Genomic DNA, 18,258 nt, shown 5'->3' with positions numbered 1-18,258 from the left:
GGAAATGAAACCCCACCGTGGTTTCCGCAATCAGCTTCCTGCCCTCCTCACCTCCTGTGTTTCTCTGGTTGGTTTCAGGCGGAAAGCTCTCTGTTGTCCTACGAGCTGAAGAGGTCTCAGAGTTTCTGCTAGAACCACCCACATCTGCTCTTGTCAAGGTAACAACAGACCAGAGACAGTACCTGCAATCTGAGAAAGTTATGATTATAGCTTTTAAAACTGAAGATGCTTTTGTTTGTTGGTCTGACATTTTTATAAATGCCTCTTTTGAGTAGTGTACATTCTCCACATTCATCATTACTTTAGAAACAAAATCTCATTGTGGTAACCCCAGCTTTGCTTGGTCCACTGTCTGCTTGCCTAGATAGAGAAGCCAAAGGCCAATGTTCAAAACAGTGTACTGGAGAAGAGATCTGTCTATGGCAAAACAGATACTTGGGTAAAGGAACTTCCAAAACTCTGCTCCCTCGAGCACTCGTTCTGGTTTCTGTATCTTCTAATTATAACTTTTTAAATGAAAAACGAAGGGGCCAGGCAGTGGTGTGGCAGTTAAGGCACTAGGCTTCCACATGACTGATCACAATTCGAGTCCTGGACCCAGTGGCTTGAAAATCACACTGGGCATGTGTGCATGTATGCCCAAAACCCAAGAAGAGAATGGAGGGACCAGCAGTTAGCATAATGGCTATGTCGCTGGACTCCCATGTAGTCGACCGCGGTTCGCGTCCCAGACCCAGTGGCTTAAAACTCACGCCGGGCGCGTGTGCATGCGTGCCCAAGATCCCAAGAAGAGAATGGAGGAGAAGGGATTGCGGCATGGCCATCCCCCCTGGGGGGTGATTTCTCGCTTTCTGTCTCTCTGTCTCTCTCTGTCTGTCTGGCGAGTGCACATGCCCTATAGCAAATAAATAAATAAATAAATAAATAAATAAATAAATAAATAAATAAATAAAATCTCTCCAAAAAAAAAATGGAAGAGAATGGAGAAAGGATTGCACTATGGCCAGCCCCTCAGAGTGGGGTGATTACCGATTTCCCGTCTCTGTCTCTCTCTGGCAAGCACACATGCCCTGTGGCTGAAAAAAAAAAAAAAGAGAGAGAGAGAGAAATGAAAATATCTGAGAAGTAAACAGCTTTGCCCCCCTCCCTCCACCCCTGTTTTGGCCACTGGGCAGTGCAGAACGCATCAGAAAAATCCAGCTGACTCAGGAGTCCCACAGCACTGCCAGGGCGCTGAAGAGATACCACACTGCTTGCTGGTATCTGGTTAAAGGATCATGTGTCAGGGTTCAGTTTCAGATTTACCAGCTCAGAGACTTAAAACCCAGCCGTGATAAGATTCGGGATAAATAACTCCCATACTGATTGCATGGCCACAACACCAGCTAAATTAATTTACAAAGGGCAATAACTGCTATCAGTTATGAACTCAGAAGACCAAAATGCTGACCAGAAAAATGTGTGTCAAGAAACAGCCTTTGGACTGGTCTCTCACAGATCCCACGGATAGGGATCCGTGCCCCTCAATGCTTCTGGGTGATCTGAAAGCACAGTCGGACCAGTTCCCAGATGGGAAGTCACCCTCCCCTGCATGGATATAAATCCTTCAGGGCCTTCCAATGTCTCTCTCTCTCCACCTCCTGTTTTATCAGTGCGGTGTTAGGTTGGCATCCTCCTCTCCTGTGTTCCTACTTGATGTTTCTCCCGCACACCTGCCTTCCTCAAACCTTCCAGCAAAATCCCACCCACTGCTAATGTCCATGTGGCTACGCTCTCCACCAGGAGGCCTGGCTTACAATGCTCCCTACTCAGCCTGATGCTCTCCCTTCCCACCTGGACCCTTAGCCATTTGTTTAGACTGGAAGTCCCAAGCTCTGGTGTATATGAGTCACCTAGAGAGCTAGTAAAGGACATGAGGTCCAAGGTTTGATGTGTGGGGCAGACCTGGGCCATTGTAGACATCCCAGCTTCCCAGGTGAGTCTGATCCCCACCAACGTTTGAACCACTGGTATGAGTTTTTCTTTTCGTTTTTCCAATTTCCTGCCTTTTCTTCATATAATCAGTGCACTTGCTGGCCCTTCCTATTAAGTTATAATAGGGGATCTTATTGGCTTGTAAAGATGAATGGATCTTACCTGTAAATGTGAACCTCCACCCACTGTACTTAGCAACAGACTCTCAGAAGCAGGAACCGAATGTGTTGTATGGAGTTGACGAGCAGAAGCAAGAGCAGAGAGTGGATGGGAAAGGTTGGAGTGCTCTTATCAGGGTGGAGAGAGTGATGGAGTCTCGGTAAACACCAGGATAACTTTATTAGGAAAGCAGCAGAGAGCTAGTGATGAATCAGTTGACAAAGGTCCACGATGTCCCCAGCCTTGTCTGAGGGAACAGGTGGATGATCTGTGAGGGAGAAGATAGGAGGTGATCTAATCAAAACAAGGAGAGGAATGGATGGCAGGTCACTGGTATCTTCATGAGTCTATACTCCATGAAGCTGAAGTTCTTCAAGCACGCACAGGCCAGAGACGGGGCAGAGGGATCCTTACTTAGAATGTAGGTAGGGTGTTGACTGCCAGGACTATGAGGATTGTGCTTTTCACTAATGGAATGAGCCAGGGCTAGGGCTAACTGAGTAGACTGCAAACTGGCCTCAAATGAAAACAAAACCCAACGGACCAACAGTTAGTGTAATGGCCATGTCGCTGGACTCCCACGTAGTCGACCACGGTTTGTGTCCCGGACCCGGTGGCTTAAAACTTATGTCGGGCGTGGGTGCGTGTGTGTCCAAGATCCCGAGAGGAGAACGGAGGCGACGGGATTGCAGCGTGGTCACCCCCCCCGGAGGGGGTGACTTCTCGTTTTCTGTCTTTCTGTCTCTCTCTGTCTGTCTGGCGAGCACATGTGCCCTATAGCAAAAAAATAAAATAAAAAAAACTCTCAAAAAAAGAAAAAGGAAAAGAAAACAAAACCCAAAACTTAGCAAGGTCTGCAGAGATCACTGCAGAGCCATGGGTGCCTGAGGACTTCTGTGCTGGTAAAGTGCAAGGGCCATGAGGAGAACGCTGCCTGGAGCAGCCCTGGCCCCAACTCCCTCCTTCAGTGCTCGCCTGCGTAGGCGGAAACCCACCATTCCCGGCACGCACACTCACTCACTTAGCCATCATTCTTACCGGGCTCTTTCCACCTGCCATTGACCGAGCACATCGGTGGATACCCCGACCCCATCCAGGTACCACCCCACATTCTTGCTCCATCCCCAGCTTTGCTCCTGCCCCTTTTCCCTTGGAAAATCCCACTTTGGAAGGAGAAATAAAAAGAATACTTCTGAGCAGCTCATTGTCTTAAAATTGGTTTTGCTCTAATGACCCTATTCTACTTGCTTATTCCTAGGACTCGGTCGATTTCCTCTCTCTTGATTTATCTGACGAATGCCAGAATGAGGAGAGTCTACCACAGATGCTGGGTAAACTGCAGGTAATTTTCATACTGATGACGAATGGTGCAGATGCCTAAGAGCACATGAGACATGCAAGTGCTTTGGTTAATGTGCAAACTAAACTTCCACCAACAATTGGAAAACCTACCGAGTTATGGCCAGGGAGATTTTCACTGAAGGTATCCCAGGAGAACATGGGGATATTAGACAAATAACTTAAGGTAAAGATTTATATGGCTCACTTCTGAGTGGAATTCCAGTGTTTATTCTGAATTTTTAAAAGTTGATGGTAGCACAACATGAATTTACTTAATGCCACTGAACTGTATACACTTAAAAATGGTTAGGACAGTAAAGTTTGTTACGTCTATTTTACAATTAAAAAAAAAAAAATAGGTCCGGTTCCATGGCCTGGTAGTTGAAGCAGCCAGATCCCACATGGCCAACCACTTCTATGCAGTTTAACCTAGCCAGCCATCCAGTCGGCAGACCTGGTGGCTTAAGAAGCACACTAGACATGTGTGCATATGTGACAAAGTTCCAAAAGGAGGGGATTACAGCATGACTATTACTTATAGGGGGTACTTTCTCTGCTCCCTCTCTCTCTGTCTCTCTGTCTCACTCTGATGAGCACACATGCCCTCTAACAAATTATATATATATATGTATATATATTAATTGATATATTTTATATATATTATCATGGAGTCAGCCAGCAGATGGTGCAGAGGTTGGCTAGCTGGATCCCACATGACCAACTTTGTAGTTCAAGTCCCAGGCCCAGTGACTTGAGAAATATGCTGGGTACGTGTACATATGTGCTCAAAATCCCCAAGTCCCAAGAGAATAGAGGAGAAGGGATTGAGCCATGGAAATCTCCCCTGTGAGTGTATGCATCCTATAGCAAAAACAAACAAAAACCACCCTTAGGCCTACTAAGTCACATCCAGCTATGAGGACCATCCAATAACCTCAGGACTCTTCTCCCATACCCAATATTCTTTTTCCTTCCTTCCTTTCTTTCTTTCTTTCTTTCTTTCTTTCTTTCTTTCTTTCTTTCTTTCTTTCTTTCTCTTTTTCTTTCTTTCTTTCTTCTTTCTTTTTTCTTTCTTTCTTTCTTTTTTTAGAGATTTTTTGCTATGGGGTGTGTATGCTCACCAGAGAGACAGAGAGACAAAAAGCAAGAAATCACCCCCTATGGGGATGGCCATGCTGCAATCCCTTCTCCTCCGTTCTCCTACTGGGATCTTGAGCACATGCACACAGTCCAAGTTTGAAGCCCAGAGTCTGGGACTTGAACCATAGTCGGCCATGTGGGAGTCCAGTGATGTAACCATTATGCCACCTGCTGGTCCAGCCAATATTGTTTTTCTCAAGTCTAATGATTACACTCTACTAGAGAGAGTACAATTTGTTAGGAGCCTCCTGCCCAGCTGTTGGGTTTCTCTCTTATGCTTGGTCAGTGCTGCGTGGCTTACTTGCTTAATTCCCTCGAGTACGAGCTCCTCTCCCATCCTTGATGGAGTATAACTGATTAGACCCAGTGGTTTCTCCAGGACCATCCGAAGAAACCTACACTCCTATACTTAAGCCTGAAGAGCCACCTTCTCAGGGGCCTTTCTACAATGCCTGGCCCTCAGAGTTCGCCATTGCCTGACCTCTTGCCTCTGCAGGTTTGGGCACAAAGTCACCTTCCTGTGCTTTCAGCCCTGTAGGCCTGAGGAAGCAGATGGAGCAGCTTCTACTGCATGACTTTTGGTTTTCAATCCTAACCACCTCCACCACCAAGGAGGATGGTTTATCCAAGAAATTATTTGCTTACAGGCCAAGCCTAGTAATATTAACACTTAGCACTTCAGCTACATGGAACTTCCATTTTAGCTGAGACAGGAGGCTTGAAGTAGACAAATTAGCATCAGCCCAGTCCCAACATCTGTGTATTTCCAGCAGCCCATATGGGCACTACTGCTATTGTTATCCATAAATAACAAGATGATCTAATCAAAAACACCAGATTCAGCCACAGGACATTTGAGTAAGGACTGCATGGTTTAGGGATCCAGGAGGTGGCATGGTGGTTAAGGACACTGGACTCCTACATGATCGACTGCGGTTCAAGTCCTGGACTCGGTGGCTTGCTTTCTCACTTTCCCTTTCTCTCTCCCTCTATCCCTCTCTGGTCAAATTAAAAAACGAATAAATAAATCAAGTTAAATAAAATAATTATTTAAAAATATTTTTAAAAAATTAAAGTACTACGAGATCTGGGTGTTGCTTACGCCAGCCACTGTGTGAGGCTCTTTACCCTCACTTTGTCCCCACCCCTCCCAGAACACCCTGATGTTTAAGAAAAGCCATGCTCAGACACCTGACCTGGGATCAGAGGTGGGACTTGAGCCAGGGCTTTCTCATCCTAAGACATCACACTGCTTCTCTAAGACAAAATAAGTTCAAGGTACTGGGAACATTATAATGAGTGATAGTGGCATTTTTAAGAAATCGCAGACAATTTTAGTTGTTTTGTAAAACCTCAGCTGAACCTGAACTTGCTTGCAAAGCAGATCCTATACTCAGGGGCTTGCTGTCCAGATTTCTGGGCCTTAGATAGCGCTGTGGTGTATTTGAGGTCTGCTTGTGCCCGTGAAGACTAAATCTGTCTTTTGCCATCCTCAAGGAACTAAATGAGACCTGGTTGCTAAGCTAATGGGTCCAGATCACGCTGGAATTTAAAACCATCTCAGCTACACAGACGGCGTGTCTACGTGAGGCAGGAGTCCTGGTACAGTTCGTGCTCGAGGAAGTGGCTTACTGTGCTTCCTTTTTTATATCCAAACGTCATCAAGAAGGCCCACTCCTACCAGTGTCTGGTAAAGCAGTGAAACCTCAGTCCAAAGCCAGCCAGCCGAGTAGTAAAACTGTCCGCGGACAAACTCAGCAGCCGTTTGTAACGCTCTGCGATGGTTCTTTATTCCTTTATTTCTCTGGGCAGGAATTCAGTTCCAGACATTGTACTTGGCTGCTCAGACACAGCCGCGAAGAGTCAGAATGACACTCGTCAAGCACCGGGCCGGAGGAGAGGCTGTGCCTCTCTGGGGTCACAGTTCCCTGCCTGGTAGCAGTTCCCATGCAGTTCCATACCCAGGACAGGAAGGAGAGCTGAGTTCTCCCTGGGGCTTCTCCACGTTTCAGATGCTCATCTGTAAAGAAAGGACTTAGTCACAGGTAGTTGTAAGAAAATATAGGATGTGCCCAGCTCCTTTTAAAGTAGTTGCTGTAGGTGTCTCTTAATAGCCTTTAACTGCTCAGAGGAAGAAAGGATTTTGGGGGAAAATGTCCAACCTCGACATCCCCAAAAATGTATTTTGAAATGAAGTCAGGCCCATCCATGGTGGCACAGACAGTTAGGGTGTCACTGCACAATGCTGGAGCCACATGGGGGCCGCAGGTTCAGATCCCAGGTAGACCCCGACATGAAGGGAGCACTTGGCATACCCATGATCCTGGCTTGGCAGAAGGCTGGGGAGGGGCGCAGCATGGTGAGACCCTGTCAAGGGTGCCTCTCTCTCTTTAGAAATAAATAAAGAATAAACTTTAAAAAAGAAAAAGAAAAAGTAAGGTCAAACATGTCAGCTTAGAGCTGTTATTGAAATGACTAGAAATGGGGTAGGGCGGATCACACCTGCTCTGACATAATGGTGACAGCCACTTTAACACCCCCCCAGAGGGCTCAAGTGCTCATCAGAGAGGGAGAGAGAGAGAGAGAGAAAAGGAGAAGGTGCCGCCCCGCCCTGTAGGCATGGTTGCACTACAGTTCTTTCTTCTCCATTTCTCCATCCTGTTGGGATTCTGGACATGCATGCATAAGCGCCCAGCATGTTTTTCAAGCTGCCGGTTTGGTATTTAAAGCATGTGGTCGGGCATGTGAGATCTAGCTACTTAACCATGAACCTGCAGAGCTGGCCCTCCTTTAACTTTTTATTATCCAAATTTTTCCAAAAGTACAGAGAAAGTATAATGAACCCCTATGAAACCAAATTATTTTGAAGTGAATCCAAATCCCAGATACTCATAAATATGGCACTGGGGAGAGGTTTTTGCTATAGGGCATGTGCACTCACCAGAAAGACAGAGAGAGACCGAAAGCAAGAAATCACCCACCAGAGGGGATGGTCACGCCGCAATCCCTTCTCCTCCGTTCTCCTCTCAGAATCTTGGGCACGCATGCATGCACACGGACCCTGTATGAGTTTAAGCTGCCAGGTCCAGGACTCAAACCGTGGTCGACTACATGGGAGTCCAGCAACATAGCCACTATGCCATTTGCTGATTTGTTTCTTTCTTTCTTTCTTTCTTTCTTTCTTTCTTTTTTTTTTTTTTTTACTGTCCACTGTATTTATTTATCAAGAGAAACTATTCTTTAGCCCATGCATTCATGTTTCATAGTTCAGCAACATGGCACCAATCCAATGACATTCTTTACATTCCAAAATCACTTTGTACTCTGAAAGATACCAGCCTTCCTCATCTCTTCAAAATCTTTCATGGAATCATACTTTCTGTGGAAATCTGCATATGCCTTCTTTCTTGGTTCAGCCACAGCAGACTTATAGAAAGCTGCGACGCTCAGGGATACAATGAATGCTCCAACAATGTGAAATTGCAGACGCTTGGCCAGAAGGCCACGCACCTGAGGTTTCGCCAAAGCACTGGAAGCCATGGCAGTTACTGTGTCTCTACAGCAACATCCTTCCCGGCTGAAGAAGAAAATCGGTCCCGAAGCTCCTTAAGTAATACAAGCTGCTGGTGCGAGTGGCTGGCTTTATCTCTGATCCTAACACAGTGCCTGGTTCTCAGAGGTGGCTTGTAGGCTAAGATAAGGGAATAGGTGAAGGTATTCCTTTAGTAGGGACTGGTGGGGAGGATGGCCGAAATTATTGAATGGTGTGAATCTTGCTTCTTCAGAGTCTAGAGTCAGCCTTCATCATTATCTGAAATGGCTAGAGGCCATTTCTAGAGCCAGGTTAAGTGTTTATAGCTTATAATCTTGACTCTATCCCTGTTATTGAAAGGTGCTTTTGGGAACCAGCAGTTAGCGTAATGGCTATGTCCCTGGACTCCCACGTAGTCGACCGCGGTTCGCATCCCGGACCCGGTGACTTAAAACTCACTCTGGGCACGTGTGCGTGCATGCCCAAGATCCTGAGAGGAGAATGGAGGAGAAGGGATTGCGGCGTGACTATCCCCTCTGGGGGGTGATTTCTCGCTTTCTGTCTCTGTCTCTCTCTGTCTGGCGAGCGCATGTGCCCTATAGCAAAAACCTCTCCAAAAAAAAAAAAAAAAGAAAGGTGCTTTGATGACTGCTTTGGTCACTTGCTGATCTTTATCTTTTTCAGACCATTGAGCCAAAAGTGAAACTTTTCATCTTTAACCTAAAACTCCAGGACTGCCCCTCCACCAGGAACAGTCCAGCCAGGCTGCTCTTCAGCCTTCTGGAAGGTGAGTGGACCATCGCTGGAGAGCCTTGCTTTGTTTTGTTTTGCTTTAGGTTGTCATAGTGTGTTGCGCTCACCGCAGAGAGAGAGAGAGAGAGAGAAGGAAGCTGACTCCCACGAGCCATGGCCATGCTGCAGTCCTTTCTCTTCCATTCTCTTCTCAGGATTTTGGGCACACACGCGCACACACCCAGTGTGTTTCTCAGGCCACCAGGGTCAGGACTCGAACCACCCAATCAGCCATATGGGATCCAGCTACCTTCACCATAGCACCGACTGGCCCAAAGTTTTTGTCATTTTTTTTTTTTAAGTTGACAGAGAGTTCATGCACTCACCAGAGAGAGATTAAGACACCGAGACAGAGAAAAAAAGAGCCCTACCCCACCCAACAGTGTATATGCCACAATTCTTTTTCCTCCAGTTCTCTATTCCATCAGGATTTGGATCACACAAGCACATGTTTTTCCAAGCCTCAGAGTCTGGGACTCAAACCATGGTCATCCATATGGGATCCAGCTTCCCAAGCACAGGATTTAACTACTGAGCTATGTGGTGGCCTGTCATTGGAGAGATTTTGAGTGATATTTGGTGCACTGTCTTCGTGGGCGGCAGACTTGAAAGTATGTGGTGTTGATGGGAGGAGGGGCACAGGAAAAAGCTAGTCTGAGAACCCACCCCAGAAGGGTTTATACTCCCCCACCTTCCCACTGCTGGTCTCTTGCAACCAGCCCCAAATGACCTTTATCTTTTTCAGACCATTGAGCCAAAAGTGAAACCAGATTTTAGTTTCTGGTCAAGGATGCCACTAACTGAAATAAAGATCCTCAGGCCTCAGGTGTGAGTTATCGCATGGAAACTGATCTTTGCCTGTCTGCCCTGCTTCCATGACCCCTCCAAGGTCCTCATCTTAGCCCTTCGTGGCAGGGCTGCCTATGCACCTCTGTCTCCAGCCAGCACCCTCTGCTCACCCTTGTTCTGTGTCTCCACTACCCCAACTTGCATGCGTCTCTGACCGGCATCTGATCAAGATGCTAAGCATTGCAAGTCTGGGACTCACAGTTCATGGATCACCTTCTCAGTGTCTCTTAATTCGAATCTTTGAGAGTGAATCTGATTGGCTGACCTGGATCAGGAGGCTGCTCTCAGCTAGGAGAGGGGTGGGGGTCTATTAAGGCATGGTGGCTGGAGGCTGCTGGAGACTGCAGGAAGGAACAGAGGGGCATGTGCTGGAGGGCACTGATATTCAGTCCTGTTGCCCTGAGTCATAAACCTGAGTGTGAGAGAAGTCAGAGTTTCCCCTTCTACCACCAGGAACCCCACCCCCCACACACACACACACACACTGGACTAAAATGGTAACTTTTATGTATATTTTACTGAGGGGAGGGGGAGACTCTTTCCAATGCTCGAATTCTTTTTTTAAAAGAATTATTTTGTTATTTAAATTTATTTATTTATTTGCTAATTTATTTTTAATATGATAGAGAAAGACAGAGTGAGAGCAAGAGTGAGAGAGAGAAAGTGAGAAAGCTAGCCGCCAGGTCCAGGACTCAAACTGCAGTTGACCATGTGGGAGTCCAGCGCCCTTAACCACCACACCACCTGCCGCCCCCCCCCACAATGTTTGAATTCTTATAAAGCAGAGTTGCAGTCCTCGGACCAGCCGTTGCAGCATCAGTGTTGCCTGGGAGCTTGTTAGAACTGACATTCCCAGCCCCACCTCAGACCTATCAGATCAGAAATCCTGGGGTGGCCCAGTGGTCTGTGTGCCGTAACAAGCTCTCCAAGTGATTTTGATTCACACCACAATTTGAAAAGCACATTTTAAGTCAAAAGCAGGTAGAAATTACTGTTGACTCTGGAAGTCCTTAGCCCATGGGATTTTCCAGAGGGCCTAGAGTTGTTGCTTGGAGTTTGGGCTGTTGTCTGAGTGAAGGAAGCTGTTGACTTCAGACACATGTTCTTGGCTGGGCTTCACGCAGATTTAACTGAGCACCTTCTCTTACAGCTACAGACAAAGACCAAGTGCTCACCATCGGGGCTGATATTAACGCATTCCTGAGTTGTTCAGCAGATTCCAAGGAAAGGTAATGTCCGATTGCCCATCGAACTGTCAATAACCGGTATTTGTAGAATACTCTGCCTTTTTTCACGTGCATAATCCCGTGGGACTGTGGTCACTGCCTCTTAGGCCAGAAGTTTATTATAGTCACTTAGTAGGTGAGAGACAAAGGTTTGGAGGAAAAGCACGGAAAACCCATCTCACGGAGTCATACCTGGAGCCCACACCTGCCTGCTTCTTGCCTCTCAGTCGCTGAACTGCACACAAGTAGCAGGGCTGGGATTTGAACCTTGCTGTCTAGTTTAAGATCTTTTGGAGGCCATATCAGCAGCTGTAAAAGAGAGAGGTTAAAGAAAGATCGGTCATCCTACTGAGGTTACATGGTCTGAACAAATGAGGTGAGTTCTCTGCACCCATCTCCCCGACGTGAAGTATGAAACACCCCTCCTGAGCAGACAGCACAGTAGAAAAGCCCACCGTCACCATGAGGAGAAGCCTGCCCCGACAGTGTTCTCAGGTTGGAGGTTTTCCTCTACGGTGAGGTTGCAAATAATTTCTTACTGAGTGACTAAAGTACCAATGTTTGCAAATGATAAACTTTTAAAAGTTGAAGCAGATTTGAGGCTATCCCCATATGCTTGTGAAGTGAGTGAGAGAAGAATGGTGTGGAAACCAGCCCTGGCAATTTTTCAGGACTCGAGCACTTCTAGGAATCTGTTCTGTGAACTTCGCGTACTAGGGGTTAAAGCGGGTCAGGTATTTGGCCTCCAGACCTTCGTCTAGAGCTTTCCCTAGTATTTGCCTCCATCATTCCTACTGTGGCTCTGTTCAGGGTCTTCCATTTCAGTGCTCCCATCTCTTTGTTCCTCTCTTCAGCACTTGGCCGTCCTGAGCCATACTTCCTATTGTTCCATCTGCGCAACTCGCTTCAAATCGGCAGTTCAGATGGACAGACCCCAAGAGCAGCCATGCATCAGGCTCCGTGCTGGCAGACAGGACAGACCTGCTTCCTGACCACACTTACAGTCATCTGAGGAGTGTAGGGCTGCCTTCAGGAAAGAAAACTCAAGAGGCTGTAATAAAATGGGCTTCCCAAGAGAACGATGATTATAAGCCACAGGTGACTCGAGCTTCGAGGTTCCGCCTCTAACACCTGACCTTGTGGTGCTTCATGTGAATCAGGGTCCAACACTCAGTTACATTACACACAGGTGGACGTTGATGGAGAACCTGCTGGATGTAGGGCAGGGGAACGGGCTTCAGAGAGGACCAGCATATAGTTCTTTCCCTTGAGAATGTTAGACCTCGCGAGCCAGAGAGGCCCCCAGAAGACTCGCAGAGTGCAGCTGGAGACACATACAGAGCTGCACCCCAGAGAAGGGAGAAAAGGGCATTATCTAGGCTGTCGGGGGCAGCTGAAGGGGGGTATTTAGAAGCACAGGGCACAGAGCGTGAGGTTTCTTCATGTGATAAACCTCTTCCTAACTTATGTACACCGAGACTCTTGCGCCAAGACCTGTGCCAGTTCTAGTCCATCCAGGGGTGGTTTGTTAGTTTCCTCAGACCTCTTTGATCCCAGCCATGAGGACAGAGCAGGGCCAAGAGACATGGGCAGAGTGAGGTTAAGAGAAGCTGAGCCATGTGGGTCCCACCCACGCTCCTGGCTGAGCTGCAGTGCCCCAGGCTCGTGGGCATGTGTCGCGTCATCCACAATCGCAGCCATCATTCCTGTGCTGTTCTAGCACTGCGAGGGACTGAGGCTGGTGAACAGGAGGTGCCCAGGTTTGGAAAGCCCCTCCTGTGAGACCAACGTGGGCCCAGGCTTTGCTCTTTGGGAGCGAGGCCCCTCTGCCATGTCCCTGTTAACTTCTACCAGTCTGTACCCTAGGCCAACCTGTCATAGGCATCACCCCCTCTCCACATGAAGGCCCACGGATGAGGAGACGTTCTTCTATTCCACCTCCTTTTCCCTATGCCTGTTCCCTTCTCCAGACCGACCACCACTTCTGCCAGCGCTTCCTCAGGCTGCCCTCTGCTGGGTGTCACTTGCAGCATGCTGTGGGTGGGGCTTCCCCGCCTATAGGACCCAGCTGACAGTGCAATCCCTTTAGAGACTGGCTACCAAAATTCTGAAAAATAAAAGGAGAAAAAAGTAAAGAAAAAAATGATAGAGGGGGAGAACCAGACTAGAGTAAATAGAAAACAACAGACCACACTGCACACGAGGATAGCACCTTTATGTGATGTTTTATTTCAGGTATGTTAGATACATGAGTGTATACACATGCACATAAACATCTACACATCTACACACATACCTAGGCCAGCTCAAGGCCCAGTAATTAAGGGATCCAGGTTCCACATGGACAACTGCAGTTAAATCCCAGTCCTGGTGGCCTCTAAAACACATTGGGCACATGTGGATGCCTGCCCCATAGCCTGACAGAATGGAGAATAGGAGAGAAGGGATTGCAGCATGACCATGCCCCATCCGGGCAATGCTTTCTCCCTTCCTTCCCTCTCTGTCTCTCTGTTTCTCTCTGGTGAGCACACCTTCTGGCAATTTTTTAATAAATTCACATCTATACACATGCATAGTGGTGTAGTGGCTAAGGCACAAACTGTGCTCTACCACTTGCAAGCAATTGGTCAGGGAGCAGTTACTCACGGTCATCAGGGATCCATACTCCTGTCTTACTCCTTGCTCATCTTTAACAAAGCTTCTTCTTCCTCATGGCCCAGAAATGATGCTCGAGCACCTGCTATTATGTCTGAAATCCAGGCAGTATGAAAAAGAAAGGAGGTCATAGCCAGGGCTGATATTTAGTTAGTACACAGCAGAGTTGTACTAACCGATCAATCATTTGAATACCTCTGTGCCAACTGGCTCCCCAAGGTATAGAAGTCAGTCATTTCTTAGTCTAATTTTCCTCCTCTATAGGATAAGGATATATAACAGTAGTACCTATCTCATAAATTTGCCTTGAAATTAAATGAGATAATACACGTTCTGGTTTTTCTTTTTTCTTTTTTTGGAGAGGTTTTTGCTATAGGGTGTGTGCTCTCACCAGAAAGAGAGACAGAAAGCAAGAAATCACCCCCTAGGGGGGATGGCCACACCACAATCCCTTCTCCTCCATTCTCCTCTCAGGATCTTGGGCACGCACACACATGCATCTGGCGTGAGTTTAAGCCACCGGGTCCAGGACACAAACCACGGTCGACTACATGGGAGTCCAGTGACATAGCCATTACGCCAACTACTGGTCCCCACATTCTTTGTTTGTTTGTTTGTTTGGCATAGAGCACATGTGCTCCCCAGAGAAAGAGAGTGGGAAAGTGAAAAATCATCCCCCAGGCGGATGACCATACCATTAGCCCTTCTCCTCTGTTTTCCTCTCAGAACTTTGGGTATACACGCATGCACTTGTGCCCAGAGTGATTTTCAAGCTGCCAGGTCTGGGACTTGAACCACAGTTGGCCATGTGGGAGCCCAGTGCCTTAACCACCATACCACCCACTAGCCCCAGCACACATTCTTATCATAGTGGCCAGTCCAGAATCAAGGCTCAATAAATTGAAGTCATCTTTATCATTAGCTACGTTTTACGAACAATTAGGAACAGAATGAAGTATGACACCAGAAATGAAGACAGCACTCAAGGGTAATCGAATGTAAAGAACTCCATTGTTACTGTTTGTACATTCAAGGGCAGTAGCGATGCGTCTAGGAAGGAGTAAGAATGATTTTCCCCAGGGAAGCTCTTAGATGCATTGCATTGTGTCTAGGTTGGGCTGCGTTGGCACTGTCGGATGACTTCATTTTGGAAGAAAGAAAGGTATATTTCCATATTTGGAACCTGGAAAATGGCTCTAGCACTATTCATTTGTCAAGCATAACTTGATCATATAAGATGACTTGGGAGAAAAGTGGGAGTGTGGCCCTCCAGGAAGAGGTTCCAAAGGTTTGTCTGGGGCTGCAGGTCTCCCAGATAACCTAGGCCCTGTCAGCTACGGGAGAAATGGCCAGGACGGTGAGCAAGGACCCCCAGAAATGGCAGGAATTCCTGGCATGCTGGGTCTCCCTGGACCTCCTGGCCCTCCCGGTTACTGCCAGCCAGCCTCCTGCCCCGTGCTGGCCTGTCAGCGCGTATTCGCACAGGGCGCAGTCAGTGACAAGCAGTGCTGCATGGCTGTCTGCATACACACCTGGAGAAGGAGCTGGCAGGAGAATCACTGCCCGAAGCCGGGGCAAAGATGGCAATGTCTTCCCTTCAACATGATTACAGAAGTCCTACTGGACAATCAGATTTAGAGTAATGGTGTTGTTCAGTAAGTCCGTGGAGTTTCCCTTGGAGGGAAGATGGCAGAGACACCAGTAAGGAAGAAAAAAACAGAAAACCCCACAAAATCATCTCTCTATAAATCAATTTATATTCCTGTTCCCATGACCTTGAACTTTCGTGTCCTATATCTACATGATATATCAAGGGCCACTGTGCCAATAAACAAAAACAACTGTTTGGTTTACTTCAGTTGCAGTAGTTATTTTTGTTTTTTATTTAGATATTATAGAGAGTATTACTAGACTAGTTATGAAGAAAATCCACTATATTCAGTAGAATTGGTGCTTAAAATCCATGTCAATGTGTGCTCCTAAGAGAGGTAAGAGGACCAGCAATTGGAGTAGAGTTAAGGCACTGGTATCCTATGTGGTCAACCTTGGTTCAAGTCCTGGTCCTGGTGGCTTGAAACTCACACTGGGCGCATGTGTGTGTGTGCCCAAAATCCCAAGAGGAGAATGGATGGGAAGGGATTGCAGTGTGGCCATCCTCCCATGGGGGGATGATTTCTCACTTCCATCTCTCTGTCTCTGTCTTTCAGAGTGCATAGGCACCTTGTAGCAAAATTTATTTCTCCCAAAGAAAAAAAGTGGTAAGAAAAGGCTTTGTCACCCAAAATGATTTCCTTATGTCTCATGATTTTCTTTTTTATCTTCAGCCTGAATTTTTTTACAATCTTTTTAAAATTTTTTATTTTATTAATTTATTTTTCTTTTTTAACATTAATATGCTATACATCATTACAGTATACAAAATGAATTTTTCATCCAAAATACACTGTCTGTTGGCTCAATCAAGCACATCAACATATGTGTTATCAACAAACAATTTTCATTTCTTATGACTTGTATATTTTTGAGTTTTTTCTCTTTTTTTGCCATCCTTGATTCCCTATCCCTAACCCTCTGCCCTGTCCAACCCTCCTCCCATTGTCTCTGTTATCCCTGTTTGCTTTCTATGCCTATCCCCCCTATTTAATTGATTTGATAATGAACTTAATTTGTCTAAATATTTGCAATAGCAAGCACAGCTGATATATACATACACAAGAACCCATGTCTGACTTTAGGCATAAACCTCAGTGAGTAGAATGAACATACTATAAAATAGTACCTAGCTGGGGCTATAAAGCTCACTGTGGTTATCAAATACACAGTTTTTTTTCTTTAAATTTTGGTAACAGTTTTAGTATTTTTTTTCTCTGAATTTTTTTAAAAATTTACATTCATTCCCTGAGCATCACCACAACATACTAAATGTGGTTTCCCCTCTAGAGTAAACTGCATAGTGGCTTAATCATGCATGTTATCATCCATAAAATTCCATTACTACTTTCATATATATATGTTTTTTACCCTATGTCTGACCCTCTGCCCCATTCCACTCTCTTATTACACTATCTCTGCTGTCTACAGTTGTCTTCAATCCCTTTTCCCCCAACATTTCGTTGGTCACACAATATCATAAGTAATCTAACTACTTTCAATAGCAAGATCAGCCGATGGTTTCAAGAAAAGCAGTTTTGAACTGGTAAGGATATTTCTTTGAAACTTAAAGCCTAGAAACAGGTTAGTATTCTGTTCAAATAGTCGGAACATGAATCTATTGATAGCTGAAGACAGGACAAAAGTCCTTAAAACCAGACAACAAAGCTTAGAAGAAAAGCAGCAATATTTTAGTCAAGTCGTAGAATACTGTTTCATCAGTTCAGTCTCATGTACTTAATCTTTCTTCTGTATCTGTTGAGGTTCGATGTTCCAGATTGAAATCTGGGATGTAATACTCAACTCCAGCTTTTGGCCCTACAATTAAGTTGCCCATTTTCTTAGTTTCTGAACTCTTATTTCTGTGTGTCTGCATTTAATTTTACTGACATAGCACTCCCTTAAGAACTTCTTGGAGATCCGGTCTGGTGCTGGTAAATTCTTTCAGGTTTTGTTTATCTGGGAAAGTTCGTGTCTTTTCTTCCCAAATGAACGATAACCTTGCTGGGTACAGAATTCTCGGTTGAAATTGCTTTTCCCTTAATACTTTGAATACATTTTCCCATTCTCTCCTCGCTCTCATTGTTTCCGATGAGAGGTCTGCCGTTAGTCTGATGGGATACCCTTTGTAGGTAACTTGCCTTTTTTCTCTTGCCAGTCTTAGTATCTTGTCTTTGTCTGTGGTTTTGGTCAATCTGGCTATAATGTGTCTTGGAGAAGATCTTCTTGGGTTGATTCTATTTGGGGTCCTCTGTATTTCTTGGGACTGAATCTTTGAGTGCCTCTCCAGGTTTGGAAAATTTTCTTGTAAGATTTCATGGAATAGATTATCAATGCCCTTATGAGTCTCTTCACCTTCTGGGATGCCTATTATCCGGATGTTTGGACGTTTGATGGTATCTAGTACTTCTCGCATATTATTCTCAAATTTTTGGGCCATTTTCTCAGTCTTCGCGGTGGATTTTTCTAGGCCAACCATTTTCTCTTCTACATTAGAGATTCTATTTTCTGTATGATCTAGTCTGCTTTTAATACTTTCAAGGGAGATTTTGACTTCTTGTATTATAGCCTTCATCTCTAACAGTTCCATCTGATTCTTTTGTAAAGTGTGAAATTCCTCTTTTAGATCTTGCATGAATTTCCTCACCTCCTGGAACTCTTCAACTCCTTTCTCCTTCCTCTTCAGCAGTTCCTTGTCTCTCTTCTCTTCCATCTCTGTTAGCTTTGCCATTATGAATGTTCTGAATTCTTTATCAGACATTTCCATTGAACTGTGTGTGGATGAAGAGGAGCTATCCTTTTCCCTTGTGGGAGAGGTACTTTCCTGCTTCCCTATATTTCTTGTGGTCCTGCAGCAATTTCTAGTCATCTGGTGGATAGTCGGTTTCTTCCCAAATGTGGAAGTTCAATCTGAGGGTCCAGGCGTGTGCAGAAAAGGAA

General features: G+C 45.7%; 2 protein-coding genes across 2 annotated transcripts in view; one reads left to right on the top strand and one right to left on the bottom strand.

The window, feature by feature from the left end:
- The window catches only part of LCT (lactase), a 64,174-nt gene that overhangs the window by 12,629 nt on the left and 33,287 nt on the right, over positions 1 to 18,258 (top strand). The window contains exons 2-5 of the mRNA XM_006169722.2: positions 79 to 158; positions 3,392 to 3,475; positions 8,831 to 8,933; positions 10,938 to 11,016. Coding sequence (XP_006169784.1) covers positions 79 to 158; positions 3,392 to 3,475; positions 8,831 to 8,933; positions 10,938 to 11,016 — 346 coding nt within the window. The remainder of the gene's footprint in view (positions 1 to 78; positions 159 to 3,391; positions 3,476 to 8,830; positions 8,934 to 10,937; positions 11,017 to 18,258) is intronic.
- On the bottom strand, positions 7,906 to 8,165 carry LOC102474121 (cytochrome c oxidase subunit 6C-like). The gene has a single exon (XM_014584657.2). It carries the CDS (start codon positions 8,152 to 8,154, stop codon positions 7,927 to 7,929), a length of 228 nt encoding a protein of 75 aa, XP_014440143.1. The 5' UTR covers positions 8,155 to 8,165; the 3' UTR covers positions 7,906 to 7,926.

This window comes from Tupaia chinensis, unplaced genomic scaffold, assembly GCF_000334495.1.
Source record: "Tupaia chinensis unplaced genomic scaffold, TupChi_1.0 Scaffold147433_1, whole genome shotgun sequence".
NCBI lineage: Eukaryota > Metazoa > Chordata > Mammalia > Scandentia > Tupaiidae > Tupaia > Tupaia belangeri.
This window is presented reverse-complemented; position numbering and strand designations above follow the sequence as displayed.